Below are 21,598 nucleotides of genomic sequence, written 5' to 3'. Positions count from 1 at the left end.
TTTGGTAAGATTTCCCAACCCCATCCCAGATGGTATGACTTTCTTGCCTCCTGGGAGAGATGAGAGAAGAGCAATGTCACCAGCAGCCATCTCACCCCATGAATAAAACCAGCTATTGTCTTTTGGTGGCACGTGCTCTTAGGTATCTGTATCTTTTTCTCTCATTCTTTCTCTTCTTTAATATCAAGCTTTAAAGTTACCCAAAATATTTTTTAGGCCGTCTTTTTGAGCAACTGTGTTTAGGGTCCAATTATCTTGTCAAACTGATGGTTTCCAACCAAACTCGTAATCAAGAAGAAAAAGACAAACCTCCTGGCTCAACCTATCTTATGGACATGCTATAAGGAACACATGTAGATTTAGTCATATACTCACTCTCTCCCACAAACCAATACAGCTTTCAGCTTTTTATTTTTAAAGTCTTCTAGATTTGCACATTAAGTAATAATGCTGTACATAAAAACAATTCACATGAAAAAAATAAATACATCCATTAGGAGACAAACAATTCTTCAGATGTGTGTTACTGCTGGGTTGTACATTGTGGGCTTTGTCACTGAGAGGCCACATCCATGCAGGATGGTGGCATCTCCTGCCACCATAAGAAGAAATTATCCTAAATCATAAAGAATAAAAAACCTTCCTGGTCTCCTTCAGCCTGTCAGAAGAAGGTCTGTGAGAGGTACAGGATGTACTCTGAACTGAGATTTAGTATTACCAAGAGAACTCTGTTCCTTTTTCAGTTTCCTCCCACAGAGCAATTTTATGGAGAGTCCCGACAGTAAATGATGCCCAGAAGTCCTTAGAGCTTTCTTTCCCCTCTGGTGCCCTATACTTCAATGTTAACTTAGGGAAATGACATCTCTTTGGTTACCTGCTTTATTCAATATCCTAAATCACTGAGTTCTCGCTAAATGTAAGAAAATCATGAGGCCACTTTCCCCTTGTCCACACTCTTTAATTCTCCCCTGCTCCAAGCACAGCACCAAGGGATGTTCAGTCTTCCCTTCCTTTCACACACCAATCAAAAGCCTCTTCCATGACTGGAAAAAATCTAAATTCCAAGAACTTGGCAGTGCTGGGGCTGTTACTGGGCCAGACTCATTAGCATTCCAAACGTAGCCTGAAGAACCAACGGCTAAGTAGCAAAAGTTTTCTTTAAAGGGCTTGGAATTTAAAAACAGGAAAAGAAAGGATGTGATAGGAAATGTTTTATTTTCCTTCCTTCAATACTACATTTCCTTTAATTTATGGATACTTTGATTTACATACATAATTGTGTGGAGTTATTTCACCCTTTAAAGTTCTCTGAATGCTGGAGTTAGAAGAAACAGCTTAACCAGATATTTTCTTTAACAATCACAAACCCTAAATCCATATCTGATCTCCTTTTCTCATGTTTTGTTTAAAAAAAAGTAGTAAAAAAGTATACCTTAATGACACGCCAAATACCATGACTGATCTGTTGAATTGTAATCAGATGACATTTGGAGTGTAGTTTTAGAACTACTGCCTAAAACAAAATATGTAATTATATATATACACACTCATACATAACCAAAATAAATTATTTCTCTTTTCCAAATATGTTCCTTCATCAATAAACACAAAATAAATCAAAAAAATACTAGGTTATATAACTAACTCAACTTTTTTTAATTGCATCACTGCTAAAGGGGAAATATTTTCCGGCTTTTTAAATTATAGCAAATCCGGAAAAAGCAGTCATTGATATTTAAATGTGTAATATGATTCAAATCATACTAGTAAATACATGTAGGTGACGTCCTTATGACTTTATCATTTTAAAAAATATACAGGGGCACCTGTGTGGCTCAGTCGGTTAAGCGCCCAACTTCTGCTCTAGTCATGGTCTCACAGTCCATGAGTTTGAGCCCCACATCAGGCTCTGTGCTAACAGCTCAGAGCCTGGAGCCTGGAGTCTGCTTTCAAGTCTCAGTCTCCCTCTCTCTGCCTCTCCCTCACTCACACTCTCTCAAAAATAAGTGTATGTCAAAAAAAAATTTTTAATAAAAAAATAAATAAATACAAAATTCTACTCCTGAAACCATTATTACATTATTTGTTACCTAACTTGGATGTAAACAAAATTTTAAACAAATAAATAAATCCAATACTAGGTGGCTTTGTTTGGCTCAAAATAATAAATAATAAATTTTTTTAAAAAACACAAAATTTTAAAACATCTGGCACGTACCAGTATAGCTTCTCAAACATTCGCGTAAGTATAACATCATTTCATACCCCCAAAGAACGACTGCGGAACAGAGGACAAGTATAATTAGTACTCCCAATTTAAAGATGAGGAACTGAATTCAAACATTAAATAATCTGTCCAAGTTCTCAGAACCTCTCCGAAGTAGAACAGAATTCAAACCTACTTAAATACCTCTTTCCAAAACCCACATTGCCTTTAAAATCTCATTATCAAACATCTATTTAATGGTTTGACTCAATTTTGAAATTAAACAGGATTTCTAGATAATTATATCATAACCAACCAATTTCTTCAGTAGTTCAAAGTGGACCCCAGTTTTAAATATTAAAATGAGAGGGAAAGAATGAGTTGAAGATGCTAACTTCTAAGAGATAGAAAAACTTACTGTGCTATTTCTGAAAAGGTTACATGAAGATCACATTTCAATATAACATATCAACTAAGAGAATTCATATCTAGCTCTGGCATACAACATATGTGTTTTACAGGAGAAACTTTTAACTGAAAATATTTTAGCAACAAAATTTTCTAATTTTTATGATCTAAACAAATGATTTTTTTTTCAAAATTTGCATTTTATCTTTTAAGTCTATTTTTATTTTTAGAGAGAGAGTGTGAGAGAGCGAGCACAAGGGGGTGGAGGGGCAGAGAGAGAGGGAAAGAAAAAGGGAGAGAAGGAATCCCAAGCAGGCTCAGACAGGGGGGTTCAAACTCAGGAACCGTGAGATCATGATCTGAGCTCAAATCAAGATTCTGAGGTTTAAGTGACAAAGGCACCCAGACACCCCTCAAAATTTGTATTTTAAATCCTGCTTACTTGACACCCTGCTCTGTATACATCTCCATCATAATAATTAATGTGTGTACACATGAGGTGCTGCAATTATTCCATAAAGCGGATAAGCTACTTATGCCTAGACAAAAGCTACCTACGTTAAAAGCAGATACATTCACAGTAAAATTCACTTTAAGAAATAGAGATTCTAACACACATACTTTCATGGGTGAGATTCATTTATCAAAGCATGTTCATGTGCTTATGAATAAAGTACTTATTTTGAAAAGTCTGTTTTGTAAACTCCCGCTTTATTTTGTAACAACATTGTTAAGGTATCATTTTAGGTACAGTGAACTGCTGCCTTCCCTCTTCCCTCTCACCATGATACTCACCTTGTTTTCCTCAGAGTCATTTCCTTCAAGAGCTGATGCCAAAGAAGTTTAGACCAGACCAGACCTGATGCTTTAGTATGGCATGTAAAAGTACTCAAATAATTCTGTTTTCATCAGAAAGTAAACTCCACCTGAAAGAGTGCTAGTTATTAAAAAGCCCCATGGGGCGCCTGGGTGGCTTAGTTGGTTGGGCGTCCGACTTTCGCTTAGGTCATGATCTCGTGGTTCGTGGGTTCGAGCCCTGCGTCGAGCTCTGTGCTGACTCCCAGCTCAGAGCCTGGAGCCTGTTTCAGAGTCTGTGACTCCCTCTCTCTCTGACCCTCCCCTGCTCACGCTGTCTCTCTCTCTCTCTCTCCTAGAAATAAATAAAAACATTAAAAAAAAAAAGCCCCAAAGTTGAGGCACCTGGGTGGCTCAGCCAGTTAAGCCTCCAACTCAGCCCAGGGCATGATCTCACTGTCCCAGAGCTCAAGCCCCGCCTTGTGCTCTGTGCTGACAGCTCAGATCCTGGAGCCTGTTTCGGTTTCTGTGTCTCTACCCCCACTTCTCTCTGCCCCTTCCTCTCTCTCTCTCTCTCTCTCGGTTTCTGTGTCTCTACCCCCACTTCTCTCTGCCCCTTCCTCTCTCTCTCTCTCTCTCTCTCTCTCTCTCAAAAATAAATAAATATTAAAAAAAATTTTAAGCTCCAAAGTAATAAACTGGAAAGAGAATAGTCTTCTATAAGCACCAAAGATAATTAAAGTCTTCACATTGAAAAGCGGATGGGAAGGACAGAGGACATGTGGCTTCATGAAGGGTAAGGGAATCCTATTTGGCTGCAGTAGATACATGTTGTCTTTGCCTTTCCAGCATCCACTGCCTTTCTCTGGCAACAGAACCTGGACAGAATAATGGAGACGGGCTCGTCTCCCACTCAGGGCATGATGGTGTCATCTCTGTAAGCAGAGCATCCCAGTCCCTGGCCACAGTGTTTGGCCAAAGATGGGACCATTATCCTAGTCACTGCAACAGTGACGAATGCACGCTTCTGGAGTTCATGGAAATGAGGCACTCTTTTCAGGTCTGGGCTTAAGAGGATGGGGTACTGCCAGACAGCAGCTGCGAGCAGCCCGCCGTCACTGTCACCGTCACCATCACCGTCATCGTAGGCAGAGGCTTGCCTGAGGATGGAACAACCACTCCTGACGAAACAGAATCAGGGGACAGAGTCCATAACAAAGCTACGACTAGACACTTCAGTTACCTTGGTTACAAAGTTCTCTTTGCTGACAATTATTCCAACTCAGTCTTCTGTTTCTTGCAATCACAAAGCAGCCTGATTAACAAAGCGTCTTCAGATTTACTAATTCTATCATAGCAGGGAATGTGACATTTTTGAGCTCTTAACCATGACTCTAAGTCTAGAAATAGCAAACTAGTACAAACTGCAACCTAAGGAATTTATGTTAGCTCCAAGGAAGCATCACAGAGAGACTTTCAAACAAGAGTTTATAAAGTGGGATGATATGGGGCACCTGCGCAGCTCAGTCGGTTAAGTGTCTGACCTCAGGTCAGGTGGTGATCTCCGGTGAGTTCAAGCCCCACACAGGGTTCTGTGCTGACAGCTCGGAGCCTGGAGCCTGCTTCAGATCCTGTGTCTCCCCCTCCCCTGCTCACTCTCTCTCTCTCTCTCAAAAATAAATAAACATTTTTAAAAATTAAAAAAAAAACAATAAAGTGAGAGTGGGAGGGTATAAGTGTTTTTTTAATGCTTTATAAGATTCTTCAATAGTTTATGTGTGTGTATACTAAGATTCCAGTAAATAGTAAAATCTCCTTTTATTGCATATCTAAAAGAGGGCTGAAGCCTGCACAATTCTGTCCATTAGATATATCTAAGAGAAACTCTCTATGCCTTTCAGATCCCTATGATTTTGCCTAAAACTCAGTAGTAGCCATCATAATTGGATTAGTCACTGTTCAAAATTTAACAAAACTATCCTCGGCAAATTCATTTATTTGTTAACTAATTACCCAAATTAGATAGCTGTTTTTGCTAATCCCTCAACCATTCACAAAGCTCATTAGTTCTTGGCCAACAGGACACTAGAGAGAGTACAGCCCCACCAGCGCCCAGTGGGAAGTTGTGCAAAACCTCCGTTCAGAATGGCTCCAAAGCAAACATTTGTTTTTGTTTCAATAAATAAGACAAAATTGCTTCCTTTTACCACCCTGTTCTACCAGGGAAGAAATATTAGCAACTAAAATAATATGTTGTCTTTAAAATGTCACAAGACTTGGGGTGCCTGGCTGGCTCAGTTGGTGGAGCCAGGGACTCTTGATCTCAGGGTGGGGAGTTCAAGCTCCACATTGGGTGTGGAGCCTACTTAAAATAAAAATTTTTAAATAATAAATAAATAAATAAATAAATAAATAAAATATAACAAGACTTGAAAACTCTAGTCAAGGAAGATAAGGTATATATATGCCAAGCAATTCCAAGGTTATTACTAATGTTGATACACTTCAGGTGTTCGCATTACATCAAAAGGATAGCAGGCATCAGATCACTAATAAAAGATAAATGTAAGTGCTTGCAATTTAGTGACGTGCATTATCAAAGTAAGGAAGAAAAAAAAAAGCCAAAACCAAAATAAATAATAGATAAGGCAGCATGCCTTTGAACAGCCTACTATCCAAACACCAGCTTAAATTGTTCTACTGCAAAATTTTATATCGTTCCAATTTTAGCATATGTGCTGCCAAAGCGAGCACTGCAAAATTTTTTATAAACATAATGTAGCAGAACCTTCAACATCAATGCATTCTGAAGTCAACCAAGCTTCCAAAAAGAGACTCGTGATGATTTTTTGAATATTTGTGGTTTCTCCCTATTTAATTTAGGTGCCTGATGCTAAGGGTCTGATGCTTACTAAGTGTTCCACATATGTTAATTGCCATTAATCTTATCACAATAGTATAAACTAGGCAATAATCCCACTTTACAGATAAAGAAATTGAGGTTTTGGGCATTAAGTCCCTCTGAAGGTAATACCAAGAGGTAGAGCTGTGATTTGAAACCAGGTCTGAATCAAACTCAAAATTTGATAGAGTACCTACTATCTGACAGAGAGACATTAGGAACATGATTGTGAACAAAACCAGACATGGTCTCTGACCTTACAGAGTTTAAGTAAAATTAAAACTATAGCTGTGATAGATTTTCTGAAGGAAAAAAATATGGTGCTGAATAAGCATATAGAAAGGGAACTCCCACAGTCTGGGAGATCAGGAAAAGTTTACTGCAGAAGGGTCACTGAGTTGAAATCTGAATGATGAATAGGTACAGATTAGGTGAAAGGCAGGGGCTTAAGTGAGGAAATCTACCAGATGGAGAAGAAAACATGTGAAAAGGCCCTGTGGTAAGAGGGAGCTCAGAAAATTTGTGCAACTAAAAAAAGGGGCGGGAGACGGGGGGAGCACAGTGTCTGAAGTGGAGATCCAGCAGAGCAAAGCATGGAACAAGATGAAGCTTGTATCTCAGAGCCCCAAAAAGCCTGAAGTTGTGCTGTGTTTCATGACATTTTATCCAAACATAAACAAATAAAAGAGAAACTTCTTTCAAGTCTTTATGTTTCATTTTTATTTATTTTTATTTTTTCAAAGGACTTTCTAAATGTCTCAATGTTTATTTTTGAGAGACAGAGAGGGACAGAACATAAGTGGGGAAGGAGCAGAGAGAGAGGGAAACAGAATCTGAAGCAGGCTCCAGGCTTTGAGCTGTCAGCACAGAGCCAGATGCAGGGCTTGAACTCACGAGGCTTGAGATCATGACCTGAGCTGAAGTCAGATGCTTAACCGACTGAGCCACCCAGCACTCCATATGTTTCACTCTTAAAATAAAGCCTCAAAAGTCACAATGAATATTTTAATCTATGGAACTGTTTAGGTCTAATGTGAAACACTAACCGCAGATATTGTCCCTTCAGTGATTCTATGATAAGCTACTTTTCATCCCCAGTTCAGCTACTTGGTTCAGGCTGGCTTCACGGATAACCCTGATTCCTCCCAAGCCTACCATTTGCAACCGTATTCCATTCTTTCTGTTTATCACTGTCTGATCCTACTACAGCAAAAACTGATGATTTCACTCCCCTGCTTAAAAATCCTTCAATGGCTTCACATCACCTAACAGGGAATACGATCTGGCCTTTGTGTGCCTATCCAGTTTCACCTTCCGTTCAAGTACAGTCAAGCCAGGATTTAAGGTTGTCCAGAGAACAAGCTCATTTATTGATGCTCTATTATCATCATGATTCAAGATGGTTTCTTACCTGCTCATATTACAATGAACTGAATGGGGGTGGTGGACGGGGGCAATAGAAGCCTTCTTTAAAGGCCTGACCTCAAACTATAGTCCATGACCACCCTGCAAGGGAGGCTGGGGAATGAGGTCTTTATTCTGGGCATCCACAAACTGAAATACTTGTGTTAGTATGGAAGAAAGGAAAAATGAATTGGAGAGAATAACCAGCAGTCTATGATATAGAACTGAAATCAAAATGCATTTTGCTAAATTAAATAGGGCTCAAACTAAATGATGCAGTTGGCATCAATTCTTTAGAGTTTATCATATTCATTATAATTCCATTTTGAAAAAAGTGCAATACAAATATTGATCTACTCGTTTTCTTTTCTTTTCTAACATTTATTTATTTTTGAAGGAGAGAGAGACAGAGCATGAGCAGAGAAGGAGGTGGAGAGAGGGAGACATGGAATCTAAAGTAGGCTCCAGGCTCTGAGCTGTCAACACAGAGCCTGATGCGGGGCTCAAACCCACGAGCTATGGGATCATGACCGGGGTGGAAGTCGGACACATAACCAACTGAGCCACCCAGGTGCCCCTGATCTACTCTTTAGAAAACTATCCTAGTAGGATTTTATATGCCAAGGTAATTACTGCTTTTCAAAGGTCCTACATGACAATTTACCTAAACAATTCTTTATTCAGATTCTTCAATAATTAACAAAATGTTATTATACTTGCAATTTGATATTTTGAAAGACTTTCTGAGAGATTCTTTAGCAGCTAAGACTGGAAATAAGCACTTGGTTTCAACCTAATGGATAACAATGACTTCATTTGTACTGATTGGGAAAGGAGGCTCATTCTTCACATGAATTTAGAATTAGAACTCAACTATTAAATCATGTCCTACCAGGTAAATAGGTAAGAAAGGTAAATAAAGGCTCTATTCTCATTTGTTCTTAATCCTAGAGATGAATTAATTTGGTAAAGTTTTAAATAACACTTTCATTGACTACGAGGCTTAATTTGACTTAAAATGTCACAATATTTACCATTCCTAGCCACACGTATAGAGTCCTTAAAACAACAAAATTCCTTTCTTTACATTTCCTGCCTATTTTAACAAGCCAGATTTGAAATTACCCTCTTTAAAAACATGGTTGAAGCCAAAAATCTACTTGAAATGCAAATATTTAAGTAGTTATGTCCCTGATACCAGCAGTGACCTTGAACACTTTAGCCAAACATAAGTAGCTAGTCCTTAAATCATTAACTTCTTTTGGATCCCTAATGTAATTGTGTTAATGATTTGTATAATATATTTTTAAGTCCCTGTCTTTAATTGGTATGGTATACTTCCACTGAATTAATGTGGATGTTACAGAAATGAAAACTCTGATAATGTTTTATATCTTACATTTCAAAAGTACTTTTCTAAAGATATTACATGATAAACACCTATCATGGAAAATCATGGCACATTAGAACTAGAGGAAATAGAATGGCATTGTCTTACTTTTTAAATTTTCCAGACACTTATCCTTAAATTTCAAAAATAAAAATTGCAAGTTGTCATTCTATTTTTCTTAAGTTCTATAAACTCTGCAACTATTCTCTGGTTTCCTATTAGCAAATTATTTCCAACTAAAATTTTTTTTTTGCCAATAGCAGTTAAATACAAAATGTCTCCCTGGATATAGTTTATGCCATCCATGAGGAGAAAGAGCTGATTTATAGTAAGAAATGGTCTCATAAAATGCTTATGACTCCTCACCATTTGCACACATTAAAAACAAAACTGAACTTTCCGAAATATCAACTTTTCTTTCATGTGGCTATAACACACAAACCATTAAATATGGCTATATACATTCCTTTTTCAGACTATAGGTTTTATCACATGTTGAGCTAGGTAGGTACAGAGGTATGACCCAAGAGATTACTGAACTACCTATTATAGTGAGGTTTAATGGCACCACAAAACTAATGAAACCTTTCATCTGTTTCAAAAGAATTACCTATATAGATTCTCAAAACATTTAATAAGTAAAAACAAGTACATTGATTTCTTTCCAGAGGAGGACTGATGTTAACAGCTACTTAGAAATTTGAGAATACATACATTCTTTTTTGTATTATTTGAGAGAGAGAGAGAGAGAGAGCGAGCACACACAAGCAGCCTGGGTGGGAGAAAGGGGGGGAGAGAGAGAGAATCTGAAGCAGGCTCCACACTCAGCACAGAGCCTGATGCAGGGCTCAGTCCCACAACACTGAGATCAGGACCTGAGCCCAATTCAAGAGTCGGATGCTTAACCAGCTGAGCCACCCAGGTGCCTGGAGACTATATGTATTCTAATTCAATAAATACTGAGCCAAGCACTTGAGATACTCGTTGACAAAACAAAAAGATCCCTGCCTTCAAAGAGTTTATAGACAGATGATAAATAATGGGTACATTAAGTAGTAAATTATATTGTATATAATAAGATAGTAGGGGGGCAAAAAGGTAGAGCAAGATAAGGAAATGGGAAAGCCTCAGGCAAAATGTTAAACAGGTTATCATATGACCCACCAATTCCATTGCTAGATACCCAAAAGAATTAAAAATATATATCCACACAAAAGCCTGTACGTGAATATTCATAGCAGTATCATTCATAATAGTCAAAAAGTAGAATCACCCCCAAATAACCATCGATGGATGAATAGATAAACACACATGCTAAATCCTTCCAGTGGGATACTATTTGGTGATAAAATAGAACGAAGTACTCGTACATGCTACAACATGGATGATGCCCGAAGACATTATACTTAAGAAAATAACCCCAGACTTGGGGCGCCTGGGTGGCTTAGTCGGTTAAGCGTCCGACTTTCGCTTAGGTCATGAGCTCGCGGTTCGTGGGTTCGAGCCCCGCGTCGGGCTCTGTGCTGACTGCCAGCTCAGAGCCTGGAGCCTGTTTCAGAGTCTGTGACTCCCTCTCTCTCTGACCCTCCCCTGCTCACACTGTCTCTTGCTCTCTCTCCTAGAAATAAATAAAACATTTAAAAAAAAAAAAAGAAAGAAAGAAAGAAAATAAGCCCAGACTCAAAAGGACAAGTATTGTATGATTCCACTTATGTGAGGCACCTGTAATAGGTAAATTCATAGAGACAGAAAGTAGACTAGGAGTCACAGAGGGAACATGGGGAGAGGGATTATCTAAAGAGTACAGAGTTTTTGTCTGGGATGATGAAAAATTTTCTGAAAATGGATGTTGATTTGATGGTTGCACAACATTGTAAATATGATTAATGCCGCCGAATTTTATACTTAAAATGGTGAAGAAGGTAAATTTTATGTTATATGTATTTTACCACAATTTATTTAGAAACGCACTGAGGAAGTTACTATTAATTTACCTCCTAAGCAGTGATCGAAGCTCACACTCCTCTTAGCTGTCTTCCCATAGCACACTGCCCAGAAGCCAGCAGAAATCAGAGAGCCCTCCTCAGTGACTTCCCTGCTAATCAAACCCCACATTGTAGCTTCCTTCGTGCACATTAGTGAATAATCTGAGCGGAGGCAAATTCCATCACTTGATATTCTGAAATTTAAGAAGTTGCAAAGTATAGGAATTGCCAGTGGATCCAGCTCATGTAAATGGCAGAACCCAGAGAGAAGTTCCTGCTACTGAGATTCCCACAGCAGCCCCAGGATTTTGCCTGTCTTACTGCTCAGTTGTTAAGCTCATCATTCAACTTCTTGGAGCTCCTCCAATATCCTTATAATTAACATTTCCTTCTTTGCTTAAGCTAGCCAGAGATGGTTTCTGTTCCTCACAAACAAAACAACCTTACTTATAACAATCATATAGACTTCTGATTCTTAAGCTTTATCCATGTGGGAAAATGATATGAAGTAACTTTTGCTTTCCAAATCTTTTGGGCTTTTGAGATCAAATAAGAGTTAGGATAGCAAAGGATACTGACAGATTTTTTTCAAGACGCCCAAGACAATTCAGTACAAGGTTTGTAATAATTTAACTAAATGGGAGTTGGAGCATGAATTGGAGATCACTTTAATCTCTGAAATTTGTACAAAAACAGGTTTCCATCCCACCCCAACATCAGAAAGTATAGTATTCCTAGGGAATCTTTTGATTTCAAAAAAAGAAGCAATCACCATGACATAAAAGCAAAAATTCTCTTTGGATTTCTTTTAATGAATGAGAACAGGTATTAATGTAGGTCTTTTGTAAAGCAAAAAGGCATAAAGTATACTTTCAGATAGCAGGAACAACCTGCAATACCCTTTGATTTCCCAGTAGAAAAGCCAATCAACGACTTTATGGTGCAGTTTTATTTTTTGTTTCTGTCAGTTCTGTTTGTTTGTGCTCTTATATTTAGCTCTGATGATCCATGTAATTCCCTACATAATTTGATGAGTCCTCTTTTCAATAACATGTGGAGAGTAGCAGTGTCCGCCCTTAGCGATTGTTTCAAAATTAGTCATTACCACAAGGCCTTAGAGGGCTAGATATCCAGGAATTACTGGATTAAAAACTTGAGTTTTCTCTAAGACTCTGTTGAGGAATTGTTTTGGATAACTAATATATAATTAAAGTCTAGCATTTTGTAATTTTTTTAAATATTTTTATTTATTTCTAGGAGAGAGAGAGAGAGAGAGACAGCGTGAGCAGGGGAGGGTCAGAGAGAGAGGGAGACGCAGACTCTGAAAGAGGCTCCAGGCTCTGAGCTGGCAGTCAGCACAGAGCCCGACGCGGGGCTCGAACCCACGAACCGCAAGATCATGACCTAAGCAAAAGTCGGTCGCTTAACCGACTAAGCCACCCAGGCGCCCCAGCATTTTGTAATTTTTACAAAGAAATTTTTATGAGGATATTTGAATAGATCAAACACCTTACTAATAGAGTCTCAATAACTCATTTGAATTCTAAGAATTCAGACATATATTCAGAGTATGCTTTGCTCACTTCCTAAGTCTTTCCCCCCATTCATGGGAATCTATAAATGCACCAAAAGAAAAGAGGGCTTCATACCTACCAGAAAGGTATTCTATACCAAGTGGAGTGTGTGTGTGTGTGTGTGCATGTGTGTGTGTGTATGTGTGTGTTGAACAGTCATAGGCAGCAAAAAACAAAAAACATAAAAACAAAAACTATTTTTGTATTTTTTTGCATCCCAAGAAATTTAGAACTATTTTGGATGAAAAGTTGTCCTTATTCCCTAAATTTCCAGGAATCTGTAAGACTCTAATTAGGTTCATGATTCATAAAGAAAAAGTAGGAAACACCGGGGATAAGGAAAAATAAGGGAAAATGGAGTAAATATATAATATCCTAAGAAGCTGGAAGCATTGTATAAATTCTCCCAAATAATTCCCAAGTTTCTTCTTTATAACCTGCCCTCATTATCTCAAGTCTCAGTAAATTCAATGTATGTGACAAGGATTGAAGGTAGTCTATTTTTTTTTTTTAATTTTTTATTTCTAGGAGAGAGAGAGAGAGACAGCGTGAGCAGGGGAGGGTCAGAGAGAGAGGGAGTCACAGACTGAAACAGGCTCCAGGCTCCAAGCTGGCAGTCAGCACAGAGCCCGATGCGGGGCTCGAACCCACGAACCGCGAGCTCATGACCTAAGCGAAAGTCGGACGCTTAACCGACTAAGCCACCCAGGCGCCCCAAGGATTGAAGGTAGTCTAAATAAACTCAGAGGATCTGAACCAAACTTAAACTTCTCACATTTGGAAATTAGCATAAAATATCTTCTTAGATCATTTCTTCTATCTTTTCATATCTCAAGAAGGTCAAATTGTTTGCTTCCTATTTGGAGCTATCAAAATGGACAATAAAATTTCACTAAGCTTCTTTTTAGATGAAAGAAAAAAGGACCAAAAATATATATCAAGGGGCGCCTGGGGGGCTCAGTCAGTTAGTTAAGCATTCAACTCTTGATTTCGGCTCAGGCCATGATACCAGGGTTGTGGGATCGAGCCCCACATATGGCTCCACGCTCAGTGTGGAGCCTGCTTAAGATTCTCTCTCTCCTGCTGCCCCTCTCCCCCAGCCGTGCTCTCTCACTCTCTCTCTTTCTCTGTAAAATAAAAAATTTAAAAAGGACATATGCTCAAATTATGGGTATAGATTAGTGACAAATATCCATCCTAATGATCTTTCAAGTTCAGTTTAAATACCACCTCCTCCTTGAAGCCCTCCCAAGATCATACCAGCCAGAAGCAACAGAATCCTCTTCTGACATCTTCATGATAGTGTTTTTAATCATCTTTATGATATTTGAAAAGAATTGCCTTATGTTGTGGTTATTCAATATCAATGTCACCTCCATCACCAAATAGTTACTACACTGACTTCACAAACATTTATTAGACAAGAGTTGTGTGAGGTGCTAAGCATATAAAGATTAAAATGACAGTTCCTTACCTTGTGGCATTTACAGCACCGAGAGCCAAGAAGGTATCAAATACATTTACTCTCTCATAGTCTTAGCCAACTTCTCAAAGGAATCCACATACCACAGAATCTCAAGGAACATTTTAGTTTTTGAGATAATAATTAAACACAGTGTAAGATCCAACATCTCTTCACACTGTATCCCAAGCACATGGTCAGGGCTCATTAAATATTGGTTGAGTGAACTAATTATTCCATCTGCAGCTCCAGCATAAACCACCTCACAAGGAAAGTTACATGGACTTGATACATGATGTAGACCCATTTTCAAGTTTATGATTAAAAATTTTTTGTAAATAACCTCATAATTTGATGTATTCTTATTCAGGGTTGGATTTCTGTGGTGTGTGTTGGTATAAACTATAAAAGAGCCATTGTTAACCAATGAGTAATTTGAATTTTGTGACAACTAATCCATCCATTTCAAAGGTACTTAAGAAAAATGTTTCAGTTATACCTACACAAAAAGAAATCCTTCACAAACTATTGCCTATAGAAGCTGACTCAGGAAATAAAAGTTTCATAGTGACTACTAAGATTACGACCATGAACAAGTCAGCCATGCTAAAGTGCCTACTTCTTACATGTATAAAGAGACTTCTAAAATAAAACAACTATTTATTTACTGCATACGTTAAATTAATCATTAATAACTGCTCAGCATTACTGGTCAAACATTTTTCCATAATACATTTTAAAATACCAATAATAGCAAGGAACAAATTTGTTTTATGATAAACATAAACCCATCTAATTCAGTAACTTGCAGTTTCCTTGTCTGTAGTTTTTCTGCAGACCATGACCAGTACAATGTTTATTTATGCTTTTTAAGATAAATACTGTTGACTAACAGTAATAAGAAGTCGAAGAATCTTTAAAAATATCACTTTCACTTTAGCTAACTTTCCTGACTGTACCAGTAATAGACGTTTAATTACAGAAACATATATAGAACCTGGAAAATATAGGAGATACAAAAATGAAAATGAAAATCACCTATCCATTCACCATGTGGTGCTAATATGCTGTTCTATTTTCTTTCACTATTTTCCATGTATATTGCTTTGTATTTTTCAATTAGAATTATAGTTTTCTGAAGGCATTATTGAAAAATTTCCCATCTAAATCTATGGAAGTAGAAAGATAAGCACAAAAAAAGGCATCAATACATTTGAAAAGCAGAGTTTTATCCATTAAATGAAAGAATGAATAATCATTAAAGTTTCACTTCTCATTATAATCTGATGCTCTGTTACCAAGATCTGGTGTTTTTAAAAAAGAAAGGGAGTGAAATTCATTCTGTTACTATGCTATAAGTTTGTCACAGATGTCCACTATTACTTCTTCTTCTATATTTATATATGAAGACACACCCACTGCCTGGAATTTCAGTTTTATTTTTTTTTTTAATGTTTTATTTATTTCTAGGAGAGAGAGAGAGACAGCGTCAACAGGGGAGGGTCAGAGAGAGAGGGAGTCACAGACTGAAACAGGCTCCAGGCTCTGAGCTGGCAGTCAGCACAGAGCCCGACGCGGGGCTCGAACCCACGAACCGCGAGATCATGACCTAAGCGAAAGTCGGACGCTTAACCGGCTAAGCCACCCAGGCGCCCCTGGAATTTCAGTTTTAAATGATGAGTCTACAGTATTGTCTATATTCTCTAAGTTACCTATATACCATCTGTATAAGAACAGTTCCAAGGAGAAAATGTAATTATGAAATGTGCTACCTATAAAATAAAATTTTAAAAAAGCTTCTGTTAAACCTAGAATAAAACCAAGCAGTTGCCTGTGAGTTTCAATCCATCAGAGCCAAGCATCGAGGGCATTTGAGGAGGGAAAGTTGTTTACTTGACTGAGCTATCCACAGAGAGAGTCTAAAAGCTAAAAGAGAAGTCATTCATGGAATGATTTCTAAGCTTAAGAAACAGTCTACCTTTTAGCTTAAAATAGACTTTATGTTCACCATTCAGAAACTGTCTTTGTACCTGAGCAGATTTCAAGTTCTATAACATGACACTACTAACCCTTTGACTTTCCGAAACAACTGAGTTTTCAAGATTATACTGTCTTCTTCCTCCCCAATGAACACGCGTGCAAATATTCAATGGATTTTTAGATTTTTTTTAGTCACAATAACATATGCCTCAGCCAAAACAAAGCTAAGTTTATATAGCTAGTTACAGCAGGAAATACTGGCTGGTAACTTGGAAGGGTTCTGTTGGGAAGACTAAAGATAACCTGCAAATTATTCTCAAATAAAATAGACTGAAAGCACGCCTTGCTTCATCTACTTGACCCTTCACTGATCAGACGGTCCTAGTAAGAGAAAGATTTTTAAGACTATAATAAGCGTAGCATAATTCAATGACAAAAAGAAGAAAAGATAATAATAAATCAAATGACAAAAAGAAGAAAAGATCATAATAAATCAAATCTGCAAGTATTTAAATATCAAAAATATTTCGGGGCGCCTGGGTGGCTTAGTCGGTTGAGCGTCCGACTTTCGCTTAGGTCATGATCTCACGGTTCGTGGGTTCGAGCCCCGCGTCGGGCTCTGGGCTGACTGCCAGCTCAGAGCCTGGAGGCTGTTTCAGTCTGTGACTCCCTCTCTCTCTGACCCTCCCCTGCTCATGCTGTCTCTCTCTCCTAGAAATAAATAAAAACATTAAAAAAAATTATAAAAAAAATAAATAAATAAAAATAAATAAATAAATATCAAAAATATTTAACAGAAAAAGACCAGGAAGGGCAAGTGGAGGGACTATAACCAGGAACAATGAAAGGTATGCATTTACAGTTTTATTCATCCGAGGAATTAAGGCAGAATGATAAACTGCGTGACATGCCATCACCCTACTTAACGTCCATCATTGAACACGGAAACAAAGGAACTGAAAAGTTCACTGAATTGGCCAAAAATCAAGCAGCAAGTAAAAATAAGGGCCCCAATCTTTTGCCACTCTGGCTAAGAGATTATTATGACGCTCTGCAGTCACAGTATCAATGATAGTTTCCTGAGACTTTAACTAGTGGCTGTTGATTCTTGGTAGATTCTGAGAAGAAACCTCAAGTCAAAGGAAGCAATCACTTCAACATACATACATAGACACACACACACACACACACACACTCATATGCACATGTGTCATTTACTAACTTTTTAAGTATATGGAGAAGAGACAATGAAGGAGTTAAATACCTTTTTACTGATGCTATCCCACCCGGCCTGGAAGTTCTGCTATGCCCATTCTCACTGGATGATACCTAAACCACTGGTCAAGGTGATGGACCCAGAACTATGACGTGTCAGATGAGGCAACAACCAGGGAAGTGAGTCTCAGGACAAAGAAAATAGAAAAGGGAAGAAGGAACAATTACCACTGCATTTGAAATTGTACAGCAGATCCCAAAACTTCCTCCCTTCATTTTAAAATATAGAAATTACAGCCCTAAAACATACCATTAGCAAAAAATGCATTTATTTAAAATATATTCACCATCTTCATTCTCTAGGATTTAAAGCAGTTTTCCTTAAATCAATATAAGTGTTTCTTAAATAGATGTTTAGATGAAAAGTTAAGTTAGAAAATACAAATTGGGCCCCTTTTGCACCTAACAAGCTGGGAGAAAAATGCCTCAGTCAGCAACAGTTTGGGATTCAGAAACGTCAGGTAAGTACTGCTTAAAGGATAACTGGAGAAAAAAAAGAGGAAATGGAAATCTTTGCAACTGGGGCATTCTAATTTCTCACATTGAGAAATCAAGCTTAGAAGCTCGGTCCCAGCGCCTAAGAAAATCCTCCCACATTTCCAGTAGGAAGTATCTCTAAGAGGAGGCTGCTAAACTCTCAGAGAATGAAACTGATTGTTTTCTCAGCAGAAAAATTCATTACCTTGTAAAACTTCCCCAAAGCAAAATGATGATAATGTGTATCCTCCAAAACTTCCTTACACACTACATGTTAAAATCAGACAAAATTTGTTTGCAGATGAATATCTTTACCAAGAATTACCTTGAAATGCTTATCCACTAAATTCTCATTAACTACTCTCTCAAGCTGAGTTTGAAAAGCCACCATGCTATTGAAAGTGCCAAATGGATAAAGAGCTAAAACAGAAGTCTGAAATTTTAAGACAAATTTTTAGCTCCACAGGTTAGAGAAAAAGAATATCCAATCAAAGCTTCACCAAGGACAACATTTCTGAAGATCCTTCCTCACCTCAAAATCGAGCAGCAGGGGTCTTGTCACATTAACCTGAACAAGACTCAGTCTGTTAACAGAAAAATAGTGCTATACATGTTCTGAAGAAATTCAACTTTCAAAACACCGGCAAGAAATACTGGACACAAATAAATGCTTTTACAAACATACACTACATTAAAGGTCAAGTTCTCTTTTTCTCGAGGCTTAAAGATTATGATGTGTCACAAAAGAAACACACTCTGGCACAAACTGTGACTGAGACAAGGTCACAGTTCCAGATTTGGCATTAATATCCTCTGTTTCTTAGGTAAGTCACCTCGTTTCTCTTCCCCTGGGTTCCCTGATCTCTATAACGAGCAGGACAGAGTCCACAACAGCTGAAGCTGTAGCTTCCTGAATTACCATCTATATAACCCTATGTGTGTATAGGTACATAAACAAATACTGTTAATGCTGAATAAGACACCACAAAAACATGGCCTTTTGTTTGTCTAGGCTTTATATTCTATTCCTAGTCCTTTTTTATTATTTTGTCTACAAGTGTAACTACTGCTCACAGTAACTAAGGTAGTGCTAATTACGATAACTGACACATAAGTGCTTACTAGGTGCCAGGTACTGTGCTAAGCACTTTACATATATTAATTCACTTCTTCCTTACCACAGCCCTGTGAGGGAGAAACCATCATTCTTCCCAATTTTAGACATGAGGAAATTGAGATACAGAGCAATTCTGTAACTTGCCTACAGCCATAAGATTCACACATGGAGAAGCCAGGATTTGACCCTAAGCAATTTGGCCTTGGAGCCCTTCCTGCTTAACACCGCCCAGAGAGTCTATGGTGGGGAAAGGTTAAGTGCAACAGAGTTCATCTGCAAAATGGTGCTGAGGGCACAAAAATGAACTTACACTGTGAATCCTGTCAGGAACAAATGGTAGATCATGAGTTACAAACTCAACACACACACCAGCCATTGATATTTTTTCTTCCACATTTCAGTTTCACAATTAACACTGACCTTAAAGGGAATCAATTATATCTACCTCCCCTCCTTCACTGGGGAGATGCACAGTTAACACAACCTGTGTAAGTACTGGTAACGTCCATGACCTCTGTCGAGTAGTCACCCGCTCCGTTATAATATGGCTCACAGTCAGGGTCCAAGGACACCGCATGTTAAGTCATGCGCCCTAAAACCTAACAGCACAAAACAGTGGAAACACCAGTTCTGTCGCCTGAAATCTTAAAGACTGGACAGTCTTCCGTCCTGAGACCACAAGGTAATTAAAAAAAAAAAAATGCGTGCTCATCAAAATACATGCCGTGTGCATATTTAAACTGCTGCTATGCACAATCAGGACAGAGAGAAAATACTAGTAATCAAGGAAGTCCTATTTAACCAACTAGCACATGTTCTGTTTACATAGCTATTTCCCCCATTCATAAGTCAGCTCAAGCCTCGAGAGCCGTGCACTTGGAGGAGTTCCAGGAGAAGTTCAGGATTTCAGTGGGCCTCGCCCGGGACGGGGGGAAAGCAGGTCTGCGTTCTAGAACCCAGGAGGCCCTCAGAGACGTCTAAGGGTCACAGAGTTGCCGTTGTCGTCCCCGGGCCACCCCTGACGGCAAGTCCCGGTTTGGCAAAGCCGAAAGGAAATTACTTCAGCGAAGACGGGACGGTGAGCAACCCCCGCAGGGGCAAAGCCACCCTCTGGCTCAGCACACCGCCGAGTGTCACGTCCAAGGCCACGGACTCCTATCGACTACACTGAGAGCCGGGGGCGTGCGAGGGGTCGCTCGCCGCGACCGGGGGCGGTGCGGTTCTGCTCTACCTTCAGGGGAAAACACACACGTTTAACGAAAACAACCCTCGGAGAAGCTAGCGAAGACTTCGCAGGGCCTGTCTCGGGGCTTTTGAATCACTTCCTCCTTTTCTGATGCGTCTCTGAGCCTGAGATTACGAAGTCGCTGAGAAAGTCTTGCCTCTCCCGGCAGCTTCCTGCGAGCCGGGCGCCGGGCGCTGTCCGCGGGCGCAGAGAGCCCGCCGCGCGGCCCCGCCACCCCCGGGCGGGCGCCGGGAGCGGGGGCGGCGGCGGTTCGCGAGAGAGGGCGCGGGCGCTGCCCAGCCCGCGGCCCCGGCTTACCCCAGGGTGCTGATGAAGCCGTTGACCGAGCCCTCCGCGTACAGGGACACGATGTCCCCTATGTAGAGGAAGCTGGACATTTTATCAGACATGCTGCTTCATGCTCCACAGCAGACGTCCCTCCTCTTCCCGGCGCCCTCACCGCCCTCTCCGGGAGCCGCCGCGGCAGAGGCGGAACGGAGCGCAGCGCCGACAGCGGCGGCGAAGGGCACGCGGCTCAGCCCTGCCCCCCGCGCCGGGGAAGCCGGCCCGGAGCGAACCCGCCGCCGCGGACGCCCCGCGACGTGCGCAGCCCGGGTGGGGGGGGGGTGGGGAGCGAAGAGCCGCAGCCGCCGCTTCCCCCGCAGGTTTCCTGTTCCTTTCAGAAGTTTTCTCTCCAACACCTTTGCTCCTCCTCCCGCCTCGCCCGCTTCCCCCCTCCCCGCTCGGCGCCCCGCCGCCGCGCTGCCCGAGCCGGTGGCGGCCGAGCCCCTCGGTCCCCTCGGGGGAATTTTTGGACCAGGTGGCGTTGCCCATTGGGCTGAGGGGAGGAGAGGAGCCGGGGAAGGGGGGTGGAAGGCCAATCAGCGAGCGGCGGCCGGGGGCGGAGCTGGAGCTGGGCGGGGACACTCCGGGGAGGCCGGGCCACCCGGGAAGCCGCGCGCGGCGGTGCGCCTCCCGCGCCGGAGGGGGCGGCGGGGACCCCGCGCGCGGCGGAGGGAGGCTTCTAGCCGCCTAGGAGCTTACGGTCCTGGGCTGCGACAGTCCTCGCCCGGGAAACTGAAGGTTGGTGGCACCAAGACGTTTTCCCTGGGCTCTTAAGGGGGCAGGGAGGGTGCGAATTGGCCCTGCGGGCGCGGGAGATGCGCGCGGTGGAGTGAGCCTGCTAAACGCTTGGAGATGAAAAGGTGGAGCCCGAGTCGGATCGCTGGGGTGGGGGGGGGGGGTAATTTACTGACGAAGGAAGAAGAAGGTGAAGGGGGGGGTGGAAATAGAAATAGAAAATAAATACATAATCAAGAAAATAAGAGAGTTGAAAGAGGGGGGTAGAGGGAAGGGAAGGATGGAGGGAGGAAAGGAAGGATCTGCCTCTATTTGGAG

General features: G+C 40.4%; 1 protein-coding gene across 4 annotated transcripts in view; it reads right to left on the bottom strand.

Annotated features, from left to right (window-relative positions):
* ITPR2 (inositol 1,4,5-trisphosphate receptor type 2) overlaps nt 1-20,784 on the bottom strand; it is a 501,862-nt gene extending 481,078 nt beyond the window's left edge. For all 4 annotated transcript variants that reach the window (XM_039240789.1, XM_039240790.1, XM_039240791.1 and 1 more), the window contains exon 1: nt 20,519-20,784. In XM_039240789.1, the coding sequence (XP_039096720.1) occupies nt 20,519-20,610 (92 nt within the window). In that variant the 5' untranslated portion in view covers nt 20,611-20,784. The remainder of the gene's footprint in view (nt 1-20,518) is intronic.
* Nucleotides 20,785-21,598: the final 814 nt, after the last annotated feature.

The sequence above is a fragment of the Hyaena hyaena genome, unplaced genomic scaffold, assembly GCF_003009895.1.
Source record: "Hyaena hyaena isolate Hyena2069 unplaced genomic scaffold, ASM300989v1 scaffold_182, whole genome shotgun sequence".
NCBI lineage: Eukaryota > Metazoa > Chordata > Mammalia > Carnivora > Hyaenidae > Hyaena > Hyaena hyaena.
The sequence above is the reverse complement of the archived record's forward strand: the minus strand, read 5'-3'. Positions and strand labels throughout refer to the sequence as shown.